We start from the raw sequence: 23,704 nt of genomic DNA, 5'->3' as shown, positions 1-23,704 counted from the left end.
CCTGCGCCTAGTAAGTCATGTACACCGTTCGTTTAGTACATATTTTTACGAGTTCAAACAGGAGTAACTTTAGTATTGGATAGGAACTGCGCTTGCTGTGTTCGGATGCGAGCTGAGTTGGCGACCCTTCGCTCACAGCTCCATGCTGTGTTGGCTTCTGTCACACAGCCTCCTTGAGGCTACTACCAAGGGGTATCACTGTGGGGGCGGGCGAGCGGGAGGGGCGGTCGGACGCAGGTATGCGAGGGACGTGGCACTCGTCCCACGTGACATCCGATCGATCCACTGCTGTAGCTGCCCCAGTTGCACTGAGGTTGATCCCTCACCCGTGATCGAGTTGGAGATCAAAGCCTGGCAGGCAACGAAAGACTTTCCGGTGGGTGTAGGGTCTCCCCGGTTGGTTTGACGATCATGTTTTTGGCGTTATCTGTGGCTGACGAAGTCTATGAGCCGGATTCAAAATGGCTTCAAATGGTTCAAATGGCTCTGAGCACTATGGGACTCAACAGCTGAGGTCATCAGTCCCCTAGAACTTAGAACTACTTAAACCTAACTAACCTAAGGATATCACACACATCCATGTCCGAGGCAGGATTCGAACCTGCGACCTTAGTAGTTGCGCGGTTCCGGACTGAAGCGCCTAGAACCGCTCGACCATTGAAGCCGGCTGAGCCGGATTAGTCGTCCACCCTGTACCAGAGGAAGTTTCTCGACCTGGACATTCACAATGGGTGGGTTTGCTGGTAGTAGAGAGCTTCAACATTTGGCCCATAATGGGGCCTCTTAAGAACATGGTTGCCAAGTAGGGGAAGGAAACCCATGTGCATACTGGGGAGAGTTATTCCAGATATAGAAAGGGTGCTTCCGGATGCCATGAAGAATAAAGGTTGCAGCCAATTGTAGATGGTGGCTCATGTTGGTGCCAATGGCATGAGTCGCATTGGATTAGAGGAGATTCTCTCTGCTTTTGGTCGGCTAGTGGAAATAGTAAAGACTGCTTGCGAGATTTAGGTGGAGCTCAACATCTGCAGCATCGTCGACAGAACCGACTGTGGTCCTTTGGTGTACAGCCGAGTCGAGGGTCTGAATCAGAAGCTCGGGCGGTTCTGTGACCGTATAGGATGCAGATTCCTTGACTTGTACCATCGAGTGGTGGGTTTCCGGGTTCCGCTTAATAGTTCAGGAGTCCATTAAACACAGGAAGGGCTACACGGGTAGTAGCGGCTGTGTCGAAGTGACTGGTCGATTTTTTATGTTAGAGGTTATCAGGAAACCACAGAAAGTGCTTTCGTCAAAAAAAGAGGGGAGGTAAAACACAGTAAGGTAGTTGCAAAAACGATCGGTATTGTAGTTGTAAATTGTCGTAGCTGTGTTGGGAACGAACCAGAGCTCCAAGCCCTAATAGAAAGCACTGAACCTCAAGTAGTTATTGGTACGGAAAGCTGGCTAAAGCCGGAAATAAGTTCAGCTGAATTTTTTTCAAACGACCTTGCAGTGTTCAGAAAGGATAGATTAAATACAGTTGGTGGTGGAGTATTTATTGTTGTCAGAAGTAGTTTACCCTGTAGTGAAACCGAAGTAGATAGTTCCTGCTAAATAGTATGGGTAGAGATTATACTTGACAAACGTACTAAACTATTAATAGGATCGTTTTCCCGACGCCCCCCCCCCCGGCCCACTTCGACACAGAAGATATAGTTGCTGCACAGTTCATAGAAAACTTGAGTCTCGTTTCAAATAAGCACCCAGATCATGCAATTATAGTCGTTGGTGACTTCAGTTTACCCTCGATACGCTGGAAAAATTATACCTTTAATGCCAGTGGCAGGCATAAAACGTCTGTACTGAGTGCTTTCTTAGAAAATTATTTTGCACAATTAGTTCATGAGCGAACTCGAAGCGTAAATGGTGGCGAAAGCATACTTGAACTCTCAGCAACAAATAGTCCTGGACAAATGGGGAGTATCATAAAGAATACAGGGATTAGCGACCACAAGGCAGTTGCTGCTAGGCTGAATACGTTAACACCTACAACCGTGAAAAAGAAACGCAAGGTACATCAACTTCATAAAGCTGATAAAATTAACGCCTTTTTTAGAGACAGTCTCCACTCCTACTGTTCTGATCACGTAAGCGTAGAAAAGATGTGGAATGATTTCAGAGACATAGTATCGACGGCAATTGAGAGATATACACCACATAAATTAGTAAGTGGTGGTAATGATCCCCCATTCTACACAAAACGGGTCAGATCGCTATTGCGGAAGCAAAAGAAACACGCCACATTTCAAAAGAACTCAAAATCCCCAAGATTAGCTAAGTATTCCAGAAGTTCGAAATATAGGGCGAACTTGAATGCGAGATGCTTTTAATAATTTAAAGGACGAAACTCAGTATGTGTCTCGGAATCTGGCAGAAATTCCAATGAGATTCGGGTCATATATAATGCACAACAGTGGCAAGACTGCGTGGTAAAAATGGTGAAGTCACTGATGACAGTGCCACTAAAACAGAGTTATTAAATATGGTTTTCCGAAACTCCTTCACCAAAGAAGACGATGTAAATACTACTGAATTACAATCAAGAACAACTTCCAAGATGAAAAAAATTGAAGTATATCTCCTCGGTTTAGCAAAGCAGATTAAATCACTTAATAAAGACAAAGCCTCCGCTCCAGATAGTACACCAATTCGGTTCCTTTCAGAGTATGCTGATACAAGAACTCCATATTTAGCAATTATATACAACAGCTCGCTCACAGAAAGATCAGTACCTGAGGACTGGAAAATTGCTCAAGTCACACCAATACACACAAAGGGAAATAGGAAGAATCCGCTAAATCACAGGCCTATATCACTAACGTCGATTTGCAGTAGGATTTTGGAACATATACTGTGTTCGAACATTATGAAATTCCTCGAAGAAAAGAATTTATTGACACATAGTCAGCACGGATTCAGAAAACATTATTCTTGTGAAACACAACTAGCTCTTTATACTCACGAAGTGGTGCGTGCTATAGTCAGGGAATGTCGAATTCATTCGATATTTTTAGATTTCCAGAAGGTTTTCGACGCCGTTCCTCACAATCGTCTTCTGACCAAACTTCATGCCTATGGAATATCGCAACAGTTGTGCGACTGGATTAGTAATTTCCTGGCAGAAAGGTCACAGTTCTCAGTAATGGATGGAAAGTAATCGAGTAAAACAGAAGTAATATTCTGCGTTCCCCAAGGAAGCGTTATAGGCCCTGTATTATTCCTGATCTATATTAACGACATAGGAGACAATTTTAGTGGACCTCATAGATTATTTGCAGATGATGCTGTCATTTACCGTCTTGTAAAGTCATCAGATGACCAAAGGAATTGCCAATTGGTTTAGATAAGATATCTGTATGGTGTGGAAAGTGGTAGTTGACCCTGAATAAAGGAAAGTGTGAAGTTATTCACACGAGTACTAAAGAATTCCACTAAATTTCGATTACGCGATAAGCCACACGAATCTGAAGGTTGTAAGTCCAACTAAATACCAAGGGATTTCAATTACAAATAACCTAAATTGGATCGATCACGTAGACAATGTTGCGGGTAGAGCCAACGAAAGACTGCGATTCACTGGCAGATCATTTAAAAGCAGCAGCAGGTCTTCCAAACAGACTGCTTACACTACGCTCGTCCGCTCTATTCTGGAGTATTTCTGTGCGGTGTGGGATGCGCATCAGGTGGGACTGACGGATGACATTGGAAAAGTTCAAAAAGGGCGGCTTGTTTTGTTGTTGTTCTTGTTGGAGAGATAGTTCAAATGGTTCAAATGGCTCTGAGCACTATGGGACTCAACTGCTGAGGTCATTAGTCCCCTAGAACTTAGAACTAGTTAAACCTAACTAACCTAAGGACATCACAAACATCCATGCCCGAGGCAGGATTCGAACCTGCGACCGTAGCGGTCTTGCGGTTCCAGACTGCAGCGCCTTTAACCGCACGGCCACTTCGGCCGGCTGGAGAGATAGTACCACAGACATGATACGTGATTTTCAGTGGCAGTTGTTATAACAAAGCTGTTTTTCGTTGTGACGGGATCTTCTCATGATATTTATTTCACCAATTTTCTCCTCCGATTGCGAAAACATTCTGTTGCCACCCACCTATATATGGAGAAATGATCATCGCTATTAAATAAGAGAAATCAGGGCTCGCACAGAGAAATTTTTGTGCTCGTTTTTCCCGCGCACCGTTCGAGAGTGGAATGGTAGGAAGACAGCTTGAAGGTGGTTCACTGAACCCTCTGCCAGGCACTTTATTGTGAACAGCAGAGTAATCACGTAGATGTAGATGCAGATGCAGATTAGTAACGTCTCACAACTGCGCAGGTTAACGGGTTAACTGTCAAATGTGTTTTTCACCTAGGTCTGCAGCTCGAAGCGTCGAGGTACAATGTTGTTCCGGGTACCTTACCAGATTGCATGTAAAAGGGATTTCACAAATCACAACAGGTATACATTACTATTAAAAACAGTCTTGATCACAATTTATTTTACAAGGTGACCGGTTTCGACCACTACTGTGGTCATCTTCAGACCATTGAGTAGGAACCCCTTTCTACATGTGATTCTCCAACAGAAAGGGGTTCCTACTCAATGGTCTGAAGATGACCACAGTAGTGGTCGAAACCGGTCACCTTGTAAAATAAATTGTGATCAAGACTGTTTTTAATAATAATTATTTACAAGACATTGATCACTGCTGTTCCCATAATGCATTCAAAAGTACAACAGGTATACATTTTTAAGAAAACTCAATGATGCGTTTCTTCATTTACTTGTCGATAGATATAACTATGTTTGTTCTAATAACTAAATTCAATTATACATAATTAGCAGTTAATTAACATGAAATTCACTAAAACGCCATGCAGATAGACGCGGTTTTTTAAATTATACTTCCTCTCAAATGTCATATAAATGAAATAATATGCCCAGTGGTGAATGAAATATATATTAAAGATAATGTTTTAGTTGGAGTCGAGTCGCCGCCAGGGCGTATGTTATACGTTGCTCGAACGCCTACTACTTTTTTTTATTTATCTGAATTTCATTCGTTTTTCTTCGTTGCATTTGTTTGGGGCGGATGTCCCATGATACCCGTTGGAGCTCAATGTTGATCCATTCACTCATTATTTTTTATTACAGAGGGCAGCTAAACCTCTGACCGAATACGCTGAGCTACCGTGCTGGGGACCACTCGACCGCGATCAACTGTAACGTTCAGTATCTACGCACAGATACATCAGTTACATAATAGATATTTTATCGGAATTGCTGATGCAATGCACCTGACTACTTGAACATTTTGTTGGTTTCGTGGCCTACTAAAGATGTACGAAGTTTGGAGCAAACCTGTGACAACAACGTCGTGGCCTCCTCTAGTGAGACTCTTGCTCTTTGGTCACTGATTACATGAGCCACACTGCACTCGTGGCATATCGATTGCTAGACACGTTCCTGGCATGGCTCATTGGACTTTAAGACTGAAGAATCGCATTTGTTACGTGTTCGTAAACTACCACATGGATTTCTGTGTCACTGAACACAAGTACTTACATAATTTATTATCTTGCGTGCGACTAACATAAACTCATTATAATAAGGGTTTTCTGAATGACATGGATTTGTGAAACTCATTATCGTGGAAATATTAGGGCAAGGTTGCTCGTCCATAGTTTGTGGGTTACTAACCACGATACAGAGCAAAGCAAGCAGTTACACCAGTTGATACACAGCCGGATCGCAGAGGGATGGAAATCTTTAGGCAATAAAATGGGAGCATCGTGCAGCACATGTGTTTCTTTCCAGATACGAGTTAGAACAGGCTCATAGTATAAGGCGTAATCAAAAGGAGAACAGAAACGATGGGAAAAAATGAAGTAGCCTGTATATCATCGTTTATCGTCATAGCTGTTAATACATTTATACCTTCATAGAAAAATGTTTGCCGTTACTTAAGGAACTATGATTTTAGCCAGGAGTGCACTGTCTCGTCCGAAGCAAATTGACGGCCACGAATGTATTTCTTCAGGGTTATAAGAAATGGAGTAGAATGGGGAGACGTCAGGACTGTAGTGAAGATGTGTAAAGGCTTCCTAGGGAAACTTCTTTAGCGCAGTCGAAACAACTTTGTCAACATGTGGATCCGCTCCCAAATAAGATTTGACGAATCACAGCTCTCAGTTTAGCTTGTGTATGCCCTAAAAACTATAAAAAAGACTAATTCCTAAACCCGAGGCTTATATAGGCAAAGAGGATCTGACGTCCTCGTACTAAAATGGAAGGTTAATCACTTCTTGAAAGTTACACAAACGACAAAATGATACAAGAAGCTAAAGTAGAGGGGAGGGAGTTGCCAGCCTCTGATTGGCTGATATAAACGTTCGCTTTGGGAGCCACTTTGGAGATGATAACACCAGAACCTGACACTTCTTCCTGAATGTGCGGGAATTCACCACCAACACTGGCGAGTTCTCTGACGTGATTGAGTTTAGTGGTGCACATCGTTGGTCAGATGCTGTAGCTGTATGAATTACCTTTTACCATTTTTTATTTTATTTTGTTATTTCTTTTATTCATTAATCGATCATCTGACTGGTTTGATGCGACCCACCATTAATCCCTCTCCCGCACCATCCTATGCATCTCTGAGTTGCACTTGCCGCCTACTCATCAACTATTGACTGGATGTATTCCAACCTCTGTCTCCCCTACAGCTTTTACTCTGAGCGGTTCCCTTTCGAACCAAGAGGGTTATACCATGCTGCCTTAATAAATTTCCCCCTGTCATCCCTTTCCTTACCATCACTGTTTTCCGTAAGTTCGTTTCTTCGCCGATTCTGCGAGGAACATCTTCTTCTTTATCTTATCGGTCCATCTGTGTTTCAACATTTCTGTATAGAACCACATCTCAAACGCTTCGATTCTCTTCTATTATGGTTTCCCCACTATCGCTGACTCACTACCATACAACGTTGTGCTCTAAACGCACATTCTTAGAAATTTCTCCATCGTATTAATGCCTATGTGTGACACCAGTAGACTTCTCTTGACCGGATATGCCCTCTTTGCTTGTGATAGGCTTCTTTTTTATGTCATCCCAGCTTCGTCGTCACGGGTTATCTCACATCAAAAGTAGCAGATTTCCTTAACTTCCTTTCACACGAGTGCGTCTTGCGGCTCATCGCCGTGTGGAAGAAGCTTGTCCGCTTGGAAGTAGAGGCACGCATGTAGGTTGCATGCTTTTTTTCTTAACATGTGCATGCGAGTGATTCCTTTAACACCTGTTTTCGCGCTGGGCTCCTCTACTTATATGAGAGGAAAGGTACAGCAACGCACCTAGGTGTAAACGCACCTGTAGACTGTTCATTCCACTCAACTCATCCTGTAATTCTGTTTCATTTTCACCGAGGATAGCAACGTCATCAGCGAATCTTACCAATGGTACCCTTTCACCTTGAATTTTAATCCCTCTCTGCAACCTTTCTTTTATTTCCGTCATTGCTTCTTCGATGTTTTGGCAGAACAGTAGGGGCGACAGGCTTCGTCTTCGTCGTACACCCTTTTTAGCCAGAGCTTCGTTTTTGGCCTTTTAATATTATACATGCCTCTTGATTCTTGTACGTATTGTTTATCACTCACACCTTCCTGCAGCTTACCCTTACTTCTTCTTTTCTCAGCATTCCGAACATCTAGCACCATTTCATAATGTCGAAACGCTTCTTCTAGATCGACAATTCCTTTGAGTGTATTTCGAGTTTTCTTCAGTCCTGTTTCCATTATCAAGCGCAAAGAAAATCTGCCTCTCTGGTGCCTTCACCTTTCCAGAATCCAGAATGTCATCTAACTGGTATTTAATTTTCTTTCCCATTCTTCTGCAAATTATTCTGATGATTACGATGACAGTATTTGGTTGGTGGGACGCTGGACTGAGCGGTTATCAGCGCCCCTGCTAATTCTCAATCTTTTCAAAGTCCAGTCACGCCACTTTTCCCTAATGATAATGAAATTATGAGGACAACAAAAAGAATCCCCGACGGAACCGGGAATCGAATTCGAGAATCCGGGATTCTGAGGCAAATTATTCTGGTCAGCAGCTTGGATGCATGAGATGTTACATGACAGTAGATAGTTTCGCATCTACATCTACATTTACACTCCGCAAGCCACCCAACGGTGTGTGGCAAAGGGCACTTTACGTGCCACTGTCATTACCTCCCTTTCCTGTTCCAGTCGCGTATGGTTCGCGGGAAGAACGACTGTCTGAAAGCCTCCGTGCGCCCTCTAATCTCTCTAATTTTACACTCGTGATCTGCTCGGGAGGTATAAGTAGGGGGAAGCAATATATTCGATACCTCATCCAGAAACGCACCCTCTCGAAACCTGGCGAGCAATCTACACCGCGATGCAGAGCGCCTCTCTTGCAGAGTCTGCCACTTGAGCTTATTAAACATCTCCGTAAGGCTATCACGGTTACCAAATAACCCGTGACGAAACGCGCCGCTCCTCTTTGGATCTTCTCTATCTCCTCCGTCAAACCGATCTGGTACGGATCCCACACTGATGAGCAATACTCAAGTGTAGGTCGAACGAGTGTTTTGTAAGCCACCTCCTTTGTTGATGGACTACATTTTCTAAGCACTCTCCCAATGAATCTCAACCTGGTACCCCCCTTACCAACAATTAATTTTATATGATCATTCCACTTCAAATCGTTCCGCACGCATACTCCCAGATATTTTACAGAAGTAACTGCTACCAGTGTTTGTTCCGCTATCATATAATCATACAATAAAGGATCCTTCTTTCTACGTATTCGCAGTACATTACATTTGTCTATGTTAAGGGACAGTTGCCACTCCCTGCACCAAGTGCCTATCCGCTGCAGATCTTCCTGCATTTCGCTACAATTTTCTAATGCTGCAACTTCCCTGTATACTACAGCATCATCCGCGGAAAGCCACATGGAACTTCCGACACTATCTACTAGGTCATTTATATGGCATCTGTCTGCCCTTCCTATCTTAGAAAATGTAAGGATGATATTTTATCCGGAAGTCTGCAGGTACGTCGCCAGTCTCATACACACCAACTTGAACAGACGTTTTGTTGCCACTTCCCCAATGGTATTAGAAATTGCAATGGAATATTTTCCACCGAATCTGGATTATCTGCTCTTAAGTCTTACGGAGCTCTTTTAAACTCTGACACTAGGCATGGATTCCCTATGTCATCCCTAACACGTTCCTATGTCATCCGTAACTCGTCATCAGACAAGTTTTCCCCCTGATAGAGCCATCCAGTGTACTCTACCCACTTACCTGCTCCATATTCGGCATTTAACAGTGGAGTATTGATTGCAATATTTACATTACCACCCTTGCTTTCAATTTCACCGAAGACTGTTTTGTCTTTTCTATATACTGAATCAGTCTTCCAAACGATCATTTCTTTTTTGTTTCTACACAGCCTTCCTGCAATCATTTCGTCTTAGCTCTCCAGGATTTGCTATTTATTTTACTTATAAGTGATTTATGTTGCTATATTCCCTCTTTGTCTCAATATTTTTGTACTCCCTTCTTACTTTCATACAGATTTTTCCGCACTACACTGTGAAACTTCAGTCTACTTTTCATAATTATTTTATTATATCTGAGTCTATATGTACTACAGGGTTTCGGAATCTCTGTTTGACCAAAATGAAATCCAACTGGAGTTTTCTCTTGTCTCCAGATCTTTTCCACGTATACCATCTACACTCGCGATCCTTGAAGAGCATATCACCTAGGTCGCACTCTTCCGAAACACTTTCTTCTACTCATTCCCCTAGGGCCGCAATCCAAACCCTCATGGCTATTAGATTTTCGTCTACCTTTAAATACGGAATTACCCGTCGAGTATCCTTACATACTTTATTTGCCCTTCATCTGCTTTGGACTTTTGTATGCACATATGAATTATCAGTGTTAGCATTGGTTTCTTGTCGCATATAACGAGAACAACACTATCACTGAACTGTTCATAGTTGCGCACTCTCTGCCATACTTTCTTATTTACAACGAAACCTGCTAGAGTTCTGCTGCTGTTTACGTTACCCTACAGTCATCTGACCAGAAATCCCTGTCTTCTTTCCATTTCACCTTACGGATAATCACAATAAGTAGAGTGAGCCTTTGAATTTGCCATATTAGATTTTCTAGTATCCCTACCCCATTCAGACTTCTGACATGGCACGCCCTCATTCTTAGAACGTTGGTTATTCAATCTTTTCCACGTGGTCACCTTCCCCATGGCATCCCTCTCCTGGGTATCTGAATGGGGAATTAACCCGGAATCTTCAGCCAGTGGAGAAATCATCACGACACACAGTTACAGGCCAGATGTTCTTCGCATACACAGTACGTGTCTTTAATGTAGTAGTCATTGCCTTCTGCATTCTCATGCCGTTGATCATTGCTGATACTTTCGCATTTTTGAGTCAGTTTCTAACACCAACGGTAAGAGAGTGCCTAGCATCTTTGTCCTTACACTTTCTGCAGGAACGATTGGTGGCCTAGAAAATATAGTGAAATAATTAACGCAAGATATAAATAGGGTTTCCTAAAAGTTAGTCAATGATGTATTGTACTAGGAGTGTGACAAGTGTAGTGAAACACTGTAGTATCCTGACTCTGCGTTGTTTATTCTGGGTTGGGAACCCGTTGATGAGACTGGTGTACTTATTAGCCTCTGCAAAAGTTGCTGTATGCAGAGTGTTTGATGTATCCTTTGTGTGACAGAGCACAGAGGTGAGGACGTCGGTGAGCAGTAGGGATGGGAGTGGAGGTGGTGGGTGGGGGGTTGGGGTGTCGGTTGTACTTGGGCATTACAAAGCAGACGGATTCAGCAAGTTATGGAATCTGCATGCACAAACACGACATAGCAATGGGTTTCTTCTTCTTCTTCTCCTTCTTCTTCTGCCAGTCCAGAAGTACGTCTTATATCCTGTTCCCGCCACACCATCTCTTCTTGGTGCTCCCACACGATTGCTTCCAACAGGATTATGTTCCATTGCTCGTCGAGGGATTCTTTGAAGTGACATAAGCAATACGTGCTCTTTCCAATCCTATTTATTATGATTACTTTCTTAGTTAAGGCAATACCACTAGTTCTTTTCTTGTTTCTTCAGTTCTTATCCTTTCTTCTCTTTTGCACAGTTTCATTGATCTAAGGAATGTCCTTTCTTATGTTCAAATTGTCTTAGGCCTTTTCCAAACACATGGCACTATCCACAGTACTGTTTGGTCAACGAGTTTTAAAACAACTTCTATAATGACAATACGTAGTACCATTGTTGTTTTGCAATCCTTTGTGGAGCGGCCACCTGGCTTATTTCTGGTGTTTCGACGACGAGTGGTGTACAGGTGTGGTGACGTGACGTGCAGGTGGCGTGGCTGCGGCTGCTGTCGGACCGCGTGAGCCTGCTGACGGTGGGCGACAGCGCCTACAGCGCCGACCCGCGGCTGTCGGTGCGCTTCCAGTACCCCAACAACTGGCGGCTGGCCATCGAGCCGGTGCGGCGCCAGGACGAGGGCGCCTACCTGTGCGAGGTGGCCACGCACCCGCCGCGACTTCTCGCCGTCAACCTCACCGTCATCGGTGAGCAACGAGTACTCTCTCCATCCCCAATCGCTGCAATACCTAAAACCTTCCAGCTTGTCCTCATGTGCAGCAGCCCGACACTGCGCAACACTTAGTGTGTTCTCAGCTGTGAATAAAATATTCTCAATTTCTTAACTACGACAATAAGAAGCTATATTCCTGATGATGATGGCGGGGACAGCTTTCGAAACCTCAGTGGTTTCGTTCGTAATGATGTAACTTGAAACCGGTTATATTCAGGCAGTCCACTTTTTTAAAAAAAAAAATAAATCCTTTGGTTGCTTAATGCCGTATCCCTTATTTTGTCCTGTCTCGTGCTTACCCTTTTATCACAACTACCACATCCTAAAATCTTCTACGATCAATTATGTAGGTATATTCCAGTCGCCCTTACATTTTTCCCATCCTCTACTGCTCTTTTACGCTCCAGGTTTACTATTTTTCGATGTTGTACCAGTAGTCCAAAGAAATTGTCGTTTGTCATGGTAATGTTGTGAATGGGACATCCTCCTCTAGCATTACTTTTCATCAACAGTAGTTGTCGTCACCAGTATTATTTTTCCAATGTTGGACAGGTCAATGTTATCTCACCTGTTTTTCTGAAAAGTTACATATAGTTTTATACAAAGTATGTTATTTTTCAAGCTAAAATTTATGAAAATGAATTACTTTATTTTCGATGTTACGATGGTTATTCGGAAATTAAGAGATGGTTCAGATGGCTCTAAGCACTATGGGACTTAACATCTGAGGACATCACACACATCCATGCTCGAGGCAGGATTCGAACCTGCGACCGAAGCAGCCGCGTGGTTCCGGACCGAAGCGCCTACAACCGCTCGGCCACTGTGGACAGCTCGGAAAATAAGAAGTAGCTGGAAGGTGTAGCTAACCCTTGAAAATGAAACAGTTTTCAATGTTACTTTGGTTTCCATTTTACGACCTATCGTTCCTTACTTTCCGGATAGCCTTCGTACAATCGATAAGTATGAATGTACAGTTAAAATTATTTTCTAAGAAACGTTTAAAATTCCGATTTATTTGGCACACTTAAAATTTCTTTTATTAATTACATTAGTCTAATACTGATTACTACGTTTCTTTCTGGATTTATTTATGAAATAATAATCGATATTAATAAATTTTATTTATGAAGAAAAATTGTAAGCCCTTTGGAATATGGTTATTATCGCAGAGTGAAGTAGATGCCTCTGATGTAATCTGAGGAATTTTTGTATCTTGAGCGAACAATGAAATTTTGGCTTTGTTAATGTGAAAATTTCGAGAGACTGTCTGATCAAAATGTGACAAAATATATTAACGTAAGAACAAAAATTCTGCAACAACTGTCTTCAAATTTATTTAGATTTACTTAGATCAATTCTACCATGAGGAAAAATTGAAGAATTTTAGCTTCAAGAATCAGATCCGTAGACAAGAAGAACTGGAGCCAACTCCACACGGATAGCTCAGTACACTACAGAGTATATTGTAATCTTCGCTCCTCTCAAATTTTTCATAAAAGACTTTGGTTATTGTGGACAATAATTGGAATTAGGAAGGAGGGGGTTAGGTGGCAATACAGTGCCTGCCTTCCAATGAACTTCTTCGTTTTCTAATTTATGCCGCCCCCCCCCCCCATTCATTTTTTGCAGACTTCAACCACATCACATTCGAGACGCTTCCAGTTTCTTCTCCTCTGAATGTTCCAAAGATCTGCTCTTAATGTGCATAGGGTGGAATTCTTCGTGATTTAATAATTCTAATTCCAGAGAATACAGATGCTGAAAGGTGTCAGTTATACGCAATCATAATTTTAAAAACCACGCTTGGAAAATACCGAAAAAAATATTTTTAGATGTTTGAAATGACTGGTACGAGCCGACCTCTAGGATCTTAGCTCCAGAGAAACATGATAAATCTAGAGGCAATACAGACCCTACGACTGGTATTAGACTGAAAAAAACTTACGTTTACGTGATACTTTCTCCCAAATTCTGAAGATAGCAAAGATAAAATGTAGGGTGCAAAAAGTTTTCTAAGGCTTGTACTGAAATTAGCTTGCAGCTATGACAGTTGTAGAATATGAAATAGAAGGAGCAGTTAAGAAGTGAAGAAGGCATGGTTGCAGCTTCATCCTAATCAGTGTATTGAGCAAACAGAAAAGGAAATCAGGGACATGTTGGTATAGCAGCACGCTCAGCGGGAGGAGAAGATGAGGCAGACGAGCATAAAATGCGCGTGACGGATTAACGACCGTGAGAGTTGTGTCTTTTTTTTATTTTGCTGCTCTTAGCTTTTTTTTTTTAGGGAAAGGCTAGGCTGCACATCACAAAATAGATCACAATCAGTTAAAATACAGTTACACACTGATGAAAGTTTACACAACTCACAGACAAGTTGCACACACAACATCTCTCGCTTAGGTCACTGATGCCTGCGGTGACAGGAACGGCACCCGAACGGAAAGTGAAATGCAATAAAGTTGCAAGATTCCTGAGTAAAGTGGATCCCACACTAGACAGAATTAAGCACAGGAGAAGAAAAAAAAAGTAAAATAAACCAATAAAATATTTGGGAAGGAAATTAAACGTCACGGAGAAGAAACAAAAACTTTAAGGTCACTCTATGAAACTAATTCTGATACAGGCGGCAAAGGGCTTATAAGATCGATTCAACGAGATGGACAGTGGTTTGAAAAAAGATTATAAGGTACCTATCAAGAAAAGTAAATAAAGAGTACACTCTAAGCACATATTCGGCTTGGCAATGACTGATGGAGCTGCGATGTCTTCCTGAGAGATGTCGTGCCAATTTCTGTCCCAATTACAGATTAGATCGTCAAAATTCCCGAGCTGTTTGGAGGGTCGTACCAATAATGACCCAGACGGAGGAGAGATCTGGCGACATTGCTGGCTAACGCAGAGTCTGGCAAGTACGAAGAGAAGCAGTAGAAACTATTGCCATATGGGTGGGAGAGCATTTTGTTGCTGAAATGTGAGGCCAGAATTGTTTGCCTTGAAGGGCAACAAAACTGGGAACAGAATATATATCGTCGGCGTACCTCTGTGCTGTAAGGGTGTCGCGGATGTCAATCAGAGGGGTCCTACTATGAAAAAAAATGGAACATCAGACCACAGCTCCTGACTGTTCCGCTTATGGCGGGCGACAGTCACGTGTGCATCCCACCGCTGTCTGGGACATTTCAAACGTCCTCTGACACGTCTTCGCCGGTCATCGGGCTCATTTCGCAGTTGAAATATCACTGAAGACATTTCTGTTTCAGTCAATGAGATTATAGATCGAAGATGTGTCTGTAGTGGTGAGGTACCAATGTGACTGCCGCCCACCATAAGGCCCGACGACTAAGAGTGATGGTCAGGGGTGCCACTTGTTTCCATGGCATGACCCCCTTGTTTGTCATCCGCAGGACCCCTACAGTACAGCACTACATTAACGCCCAGTTTTTTTGCCCTTCCCAACAAGCTATCCTCGGTTCACATTTCAACAAGATAATGCCCGAACATCACACGGCGAGAGTTTCTACTGCTTCTCTTCGTGCCTGCCAAACCATACGTTGGTCAGCGAGATCGCTGGATCTCTCTCCAAATTTAGAACGTTTGGATCATTATTGGCAAGGCCCTGCAAATATCTCTGGATTTGGACGATCTAAAGTGCCAATTCGACAGAATTTGGTACGATATCTGTCAGGAGGACTCCAAAAACTCTATCACTCATCGCCAAGCCGAATAACTGCTTGCCCAATGGTTGCAAGTAGACCAGAGCGTTACTCATTTGCCAACTTTCTGAAGCTCTCTCTCTTCAAAAGCCGGTTCTTTTTTTCTCTTGGAGTGTAACTGAATTGTATTAATTGAGTGCTCGGGATTAGATTACAAAGTAAGACACAAAACGAGTAGATGGTTTACTCTACTAGAGGACCAAAGTAACTAACAACGTTAGAAGTACAGTAGATGTAAAATGCAATCTAACAACAGCAGCAAAACCGTTTCTGTAGGAAGAGCAACGTGTTAACTGTTAACAACGAATATAAATTGAAGCGTCAGGAAATCTTTTTCGAAGGTTCAAATTCAGTAAAACTGTCTTGATCGCAACAGAAATTTATCCATGCCGGCAACTGTTGACGTCCGTACTCCTACGGGTAAAGCTCAGACCACCGCCACCAGCCGCCATCATGGTGCTTACGATTTAAAGAAGGTCTAAATTACGTACCGGACTCGGTTACGAAACAAAATAAACTTCTGTTGCGATCGAGATTAACACTTTATACCTATAGCTGTTTACGCTCTATTGGGGGAACATTTTCTACGATTTTAAAAAGCTTTCTGATGGTTTTTATCTGGAGTCTAACATTTCATGAATGTGAAGCAGGGACGACAATCCATTCACTCAAGAAGAGAATAGAAACTTTCAAAATGTGGCACTACATAAGAATTTGCAGATTATATTTGCTAATTAATAAACAGTAGATAAAAAGAATTGTTAAGAAATGAAATTTTTTTTACGCCTTCACGAAAAAATGGGATCAGTTGGTGGGACACGTCCTGAGAAAACGAGGAATCTTCGTTTTGTAATAGATTAAGGTTGTGTTTAGTGATGGTAAATCTTTAAAGGGAGACCAAGACTTGACTATAGCAAATAGGTTCAAACGACCCTAATTATGCAGAGATAGAGAGGCTGGCGCAGGACACTCGAGAGTGGAGAACTACATCAGACCAGTATGGTCTGAAGATGTATGGTATGAAGATAATTGATGACTGTGGAGCTCTGTTGTTGAACAGCTTGTGCCAATCTATTTCTGGTACTCCGATTTGAGGGGTCATTTTTACCGCTAAGCCAGTACCAAAATGTAATTCAAAGAACTTGATTGACTGTAGGAACATATCAGGCAGGTAATAGGCGTGCGCAATAATCTGGACTGTCCGGAGAAACCAGTAATCAGTAACAGAATTAAGAAATCATTCTCTTATAGTGGACAGGTGGCCGTATGTGTATACCGACAGGCATAAATACAAGGACTTCTTCGGCTGTGCCTATGTAGATACCAAAAATAAAAAGAGTGATTTCGTTTCATGCAACTAAGCCATGAAGATACGGCGTGTGCACAGCAACTATCCAAATCGTAACACTTACCCCACTCTTTACGAAGTACATAACATAACATCCATTGACAAGAACAAAGGGAGTCAGTCTTTTACGACAATATATAGCTCATCCTGTATCTGAAGTACGCAACATCTGTAGGGAGGCATGGTTTGTATGGATGAAGGATCAAACTGGGATTGTGGGGATTGAGAAAGCTGACCAGTTGGCTCAGGACGCACCGATAAACGGCATCCTAGCGGATGATTTCATTGGGGTAATTAGAGGCGTGGCCAAAATGAACTGGAACATGACGTGGGAGACTAAATTTCCGCATTAGGGCATTTGGTCCCAATAAATTCATTCGTTTCTACAGAAGGCCCCAAGTGATGCCAAAAAGTTAGCTCTGATATCCAACACAACTGACTCAGGCAGTGAGAGACAGTTTTATGAGGATTATTGCGAGGTAGAGATTCCACCACGGCTGCAACCTGTCCAGCTGATTACGGAACTGCTCCGTATGCGTCATGCACTTCCTTCTCATATGTTGATCTTAATGTATACGATGAATTTAGGCATTTATAAAGTACTATTGGAATTTGTTTCAGAAGTTGGAATTAAATAATTGTGACTGTTGAGTTTGGTTATGTTTAGCTTAACGGGCCGAGGTAATTCTGTCTGTATTACTGCCTTCGAACTGTCCATCACGTTATATTTCTGGTTATGTACATTAATCACCAAGGAATTGCAAATTTTTAAAAATATTGTAAGACATTGTATGTTTTGACTGACTGTATGGATATAACCGAAGGGCAATAAATAAAAAATATTAACAACTCTGTGTGTGTGTGTGTGTGTGTGTGTGTGTGTGTGTGTGTATGTGTGTGTGAGTGTGTGTGTGTGTGTTTTGTGTGTCGCTCAACCACGAGGCTATTAGGGGCCAAATGAAAATTAGTTGAAACGAAAGTGATTAGAGGAGCTGAAAACAAAATGAGACAAAATTGCACTCTCTCCTCTCTCTCTCTCTCTCTCTCTCTCTCTCTCTCTCCCTCTCTCTCTCTCTCTCTCCCTCCCTCCCTCCGAGTATGACTCATGAATGATTACCCAGACAGTCACGCAAGCTCAAATGCTGAAAGACAACGTCAAAATGGTCATATGTTCTAAGACTCTCAACTGAAACACAAGTAAGGGAAGAGACAAACTAGAACAGATTCTCAGGAATATGTGGCTGGATGACCAATTGCAAAAAAATATGGATAGCCAGCTACATGATAACACTTACTTGTTTTTTCCCATTTCATTATTCCCCTTCGGTGTTTTACGTGTAAATTACTTATCAGGCTCTGCATTTTCTCCCCGATCTTCTAAGAATTGTATTCAATTCCACCTTATAACATGGAAGACTTTCTCTCTGTAAGCAAAAGCCAACAATAATCCTCAGTTTTCCTTCACTATGTCTCTCATTACTAAGCGCAATGTCGGGACTGTTGTATTGGTATCCTTGCTCTTCCTGAAACCAGACTAATGTTCGCACAGCGCGCGTCCAAATTCTCTGTCTACTCTTCAATTAATTTTTCTGATCACGAGACTACAAGCGCAGACTCTCACACTAATTGCCCTATAGTTATCATAATTATCGGTTTGTGCCTTCTTTGCTAAGCCTCTTGTAGAAATATGTAACTGACTTGTTTGACAGCTTCTCACATAAAATGATCATAATTATGATACAGATAGTATGACAAACCGCTACTTGGATATTCTGGGTGTTTTTAGTGTCCAGCAGTAGGTTGCACACGCTACAGGGCACTGCGAATAGCTCCAGATTTGGGCTGTTACGAATTAAAAGAATTTATAGCAGTCTTTCGAGTAAGATTCCTCCACTAAGTTTCATTTGTGTATATGTCTGCACGTTATTATCTTTGGTTGCTTTTGGCGACTCACAGTACGTATAAAAGTTGGAAAATAGAATACCTGATTACACTATAACCTACAGGATGACAATTACTGAACTGTACGAAAAAAACGTAAATTGGTTACAAACTACGGCGTGAAAACACTTTATTCAACATGTAAACGCCACTACAGATATTCGGATTTAGGTTATGACATGCTCTATACGCCTGCCATCATTGGCCCTGACGTGGCGCAGACGAATAGCTTAATTCTACACGATAGGCTGAACGTCAGAACATCGATGCTGTCGATGACCACCGGAATGGCTCTTTTCAGCTCAGCAACGGTTTTGTGGTTATTGCTGTACGTCTTGTCTTTAACGTAGACGCACATAAAGGAGTCACATGTGATCATATCCTTAGAAAATTGTGGTTAATCGAGGCCAATGCTAGTGACCTCTCGGTACCTCAGAACCAGAATGCGGCCTCCAAAGTGCTCCTCCATGACATTAAACGCTCCGATTAGATCGAGCTCCGTCTTGCATGAACCAGGCCTTGTCGAAATCAAGGTCACTTTGGATAATGTCTGTAATAACATCTTCCAAAGCCTTCACGTACCGTTCGGTAATCACCGTTTCATCAAGGAACATCGCACCGATTATTCCGTTATTGCAAATTGCACACCACACAGTCTCCCATTCAGGATGAAGAGACTTCTCGATCACGAAATGCGGATTCTCAGCCTCCTCAAGTACGCCAATTTTGCTTATTGACGAAGCGACCCCAATTAAAGTGGGCGTCGTCGCTAAACCAAACCACACTAACACCATACTACATCCCTTCGTGCCCGTGGCCAACCGTGCAGCCTTAACGTCCTAACGGAAACCGTACAGAAGCTATGAAGACTTCATTTCATGTGGGTCAGTTACTGTCACCCTGTAGGTAGTTGACCATATTACAAAGAGAATTTGTAGCACATCAGGATATGAGACCGGAGCTTCCTCTCCTAAAAGAGGTTTTTGAGGAAATAAATGAAAATGAAATCATGCAAAATATGAAACGTTTGCGTACAGGGCTAACGGCAATACCCTATTAACAGTTTCTGATTATTTTCTATGCTTACGGAAAGAATAAAACTAATAGAGAGTTTTAACAGCGGAAAGAAGACAGCTGGAGAAGAATTTAAATTGCATTAGTGACAATGCAGCAAGCTTTTGAATATGACTCAATGTTGTGTATCTGATATCTGGGTAAACGAACTTTGTGACGAGTTGTATGATTTATTTTACTATCGTTTAAATAGAACTACTAACACTGCGTGTGCAAACACTCTGAACAACTACTTCATTGTCAAGTGCTACACAACAGCACTTCTTTTGTAACAAAAGATTCGATTCCATTTACTGTATTCGCAATATATTTGGGTGTCATACCATCCGATAAGAAAAAGAATTCAACATTAAGCTACAGGTAACTTTGAAGTGCGACAAACTTACTTTTCAAACTAATCATTTTCTTTCTGTAGTTAGAATATACACCTTACATTTAAAAATTTGCACTGACAGATTGTAGCTCATAAATAAAACTACTTACATTTTTGTGCATTACTAGCTTAAGATGAACCTTCCTATTCTACACTGGGTCTTTAGGGTCTTAATTTCTTATCTTGGATAAGAACAGTCTGATCGTGTAGCTTTGTTCGACACATAATGGGGCGTGATTACCAACACATCCTTCCTACTCAAGTAATCATCGTGGTTTCCACCTAATCGCCTGCGTCTTTGTTCAGTTTAATTAATGTCCACCGTCAGTTAATCAAACATGGTTGCTGTCTATGGTAATGAATTTGATAGCCAATTAAAATAGTATAATCGAGATATAGAGAACAGTCAGACGCTTTACGTATATAGCCGTATTATGAATATCTGAACCAATTCCATACTGAATTTGTTCAACAGTCAACAGTTACTGGACAACAGTAATTTTAGCTTCTCAGTGACGTTTGTTAACCCCTATCACAGCAGTTCAGATCAAAACTTGTTAACTTATTTTTATAAATATTGTCCCTTGTGATAAATGAAATAATTCCCACATACAATTTAACAACAGAGATATGTGAAACGCGCATTAAGGCGCCGCCGATAAAGCCGATGCAGTTGGATAGAAGATGGGTTTGTTGAAATAAAATTACCGCTTTAAAACTCTCTCTTAAGGGTACAGTCGTATCTGCGCAATATCGTGAGTACATTCACGCAAGACACTCATATGATGACGGAGTGCAATGCTATCGGGCGTTAATAATGCCTGCAAGCATCTGATACCGTCGCAGGCAGGGAGTCATGTCACATGCTATAAATAGTGAAGCTGAAACTGCGCAATAATTCAGTACTGTTGGCTATCATTAATACAGTAGAGATTAGAAGTCTTCTTGGAGTCAATGAAATATAAATAATTTGTATAGTAAGAGGACAGGAGCTTTAGACATTAGCAGCTGAGAGAAACTACTTACTTGTCACCTGTATTTTCAACGGAGATAACTTTGCCACAATATGCGCAATATACAACTTGAAATTGTGCGTAATCGTAGTGGCAGCTGCAGTGTTACTACATCAGACGACGTTCTGCTCGCGAACGCATCCGAGCTGCCAGCAGCCCGTTTCATTGGACTGGTTCGTCTGGGCTCCAGGGATCATCTGCTGCAGCCCAGATATCACAGCAAGCTATATCGTGGTTAGGGATCATTTCCAGCACCAATCAAATTGTAATCCCACACCACAGGCAGCAAGCGTCGAACCCAGAAGCCGTTGCTGTAGCTCTTAGCAGACTCTGGCCAATGAGTTTGTAAACTCCGCGTGACACAGTACTCGTTAAAGCCTGTACTATGGTAAGTGAGTGGGGTCCACCTTATGAGAAAGGATTTTCGTATAGTTATCGACCGCGTGTACTTGAATGGTGGCAAATCGGACTTATATCCACTCTTTAATAACAATGATCCGTCATGTAAGTTCAAAATGCAATTAGACGTCACTAATGTGACAATAATACGGTTGCCAGACTAATTAGGTATTAACTGAGTTTCTTCCCTGCACAAGTTGGTATATATTAATGCAAAACAACAACTAGTAACACTGCATAATATAGTAGAATTTCAGAACCAGATAACCTATTGAACTGATAGTTTCACTTTATGTACTGATAGGCAAATACCATGAATACATAACACTACACTATAATGTATACTTCAACACTTTATAGTCTGTTAATCTGATTAAAATCGGGCATAGGTTACCCTAGTAATTGTACTTTCATGCGCCCCCCCCTCCCACCCACACTCACACAAAACGTCAGTTTCGATAAAGATAAACAGAGATAAATTTTGACTTTTATTTTGACTTTAACTTTTGCGGGTCAAACCAATTTAGAACACTTCAGAATTCAAATGAATTAAGGGGGAGGGGGGACCCTGAAAATGTTATGATCACTGTATTAAAAAGAAATGATTACTGAATTTATTATGCGTTCAAGATTTCCAGTATATAAGTTACTAGTCTTTTCATCTTATTTACTGCTCATTTAAATACCTTTGTATCCGTCTCGAAATAATAAACTTAATTACTATATCAATAATAAAGCTATCTTTCAACTTCGTTAGATTTTCGTTACTCTTTTACTGGTTCATTAACCAAAAATTTCTTTAAACACCATTCTAACATAGCCAGTTCTGTAAATAATTATTATTAACACAAATTTTAATTTTCATTTTGGGACACTGGGATTGCACAACATTTGGAAAGAACCCTATCTAGGTTAGTTGTGAGAATAATTAAATGGTGGGAAAGTTCTGGTAAAATTTAGGTGCGGTGGTTGGTGGGCGGCGAGATGGCGAGGCACAGAACACACATACAACCACAGCTATGGCTCTTGATGTATGAGCACTTAAATTCTTCTTAGCGTCGCAATACAGTTCCATTTAGTGCCTATGGAATTTTGCCATGCTGTGTGTGCGTTGGAACGGCATACCCGAGGCTCAGTGAAGCTACGTCTTCCAGGAGAGCTTCCTCGCTCCAGAAGGTGTTGCTCAATCCAGTGCCGAACTCCAACTACTACTGAGCAATCTACATATCCTAACACACTGCCTACGTATGGATCAGACGCACAGTTACAATTGTAAACATCTTACAACAGTTCCAAAATTTGTTACGTTTCAATTCGATTACAATATTACTTGACATTTAACATAAACACTAATATTCACATTGAACCTTGTTTACAGTTTTCTTAACACAATGGCATGAAACGAAAAAGAAATGAGGTCAGAACATCAATTACACAAGTTTATCGAAAAATAAGATGGAAAAAAATTATTTATATGTACAATAGTACAGCGTCGTTGTTGTTACACATGCCCCTGTTTCCAGTAAATTTCTCTAAGTGCAAATTTGATGGGAACACTGAACTTTATACAGGGGTTCTGAATCTTTGTGTGAATGTATCATCATAAAATTTTATACCACAAAACTTTCTTTCACTCACATTATATCGGTCAACACTTTTTAATATATCGAGAACATTTACCTATCATTTACCTAAGTGACTTTGGCACAGTCCAACCTCCTGTCACAACATGATTAGAATAGCAAATTACTTATCGTTATTAAATTTCTCATAGAAATAAAATCAAAATCTTGAACACAAACACTTAACTACAAACCATATACACATACCTATATACACTATAAAACCATTTTTTGCTGCTTGCATTGAATGGCAGTTCATTTCCTTATTTACTAATAAACACACAATACTTTTTAGAAAATTCACTACACTTATTTCCTGCCTATTATTCAGATTTTGGCAGTCGATTTCGCCTCACTTTATCACATCACTTGTACCACACTTACAATTCTCTTTCGACTATTTATCTGCCATCTTTGGTGTTTGGCAGTCCTGTATATAACGACTCACGTACTGCCCACTTTGATTTTTGGCAATCCCATCTCATATTTGGCTTGCAGCATTTGCTTT

General features: G+C 41.4%; 1 protein-coding gene across 1 annotated transcript in view; it reads left to right on the top strand.

Moving 5' to 3' along the window:
- LOC126412887 (zwei Ig domain protein zig-8-like) overlaps positions 1-23,704 on the top strand; it is a 1,343,258-nt gene that overhangs the window by 1,250,836 nt on the left and 68,718 nt on the right. The window contains exon 6 of the mRNA XM_050082777.1: positions 11,471-11,684. Within this exon, the coding sequence (XP_049938734.1) occupies positions 11,471-11,684 (214 nt within the window). The remainder of the gene's footprint in view (positions 1-11,470; positions 11,685-23,704) is intronic.

This window comes from Schistocerca serialis, chromosome 7 (genome assembly GCF_023864345.2).
Source record: "Schistocerca serialis cubense isolate TAMUIC-IGC-003099 chromosome 7, iqSchSeri2.2, whole genome shotgun sequence".
NCBI classification, from domain to species: Eukaryota; Metazoa; Arthropoda; class Insecta; order Orthoptera; family Acrididae; genus Schistocerca; species Schistocerca serialis.
The sequence above is the reverse complement of the archived record's forward strand: the minus strand, read 5'-3'. Positions and strand labels throughout refer to the sequence as shown.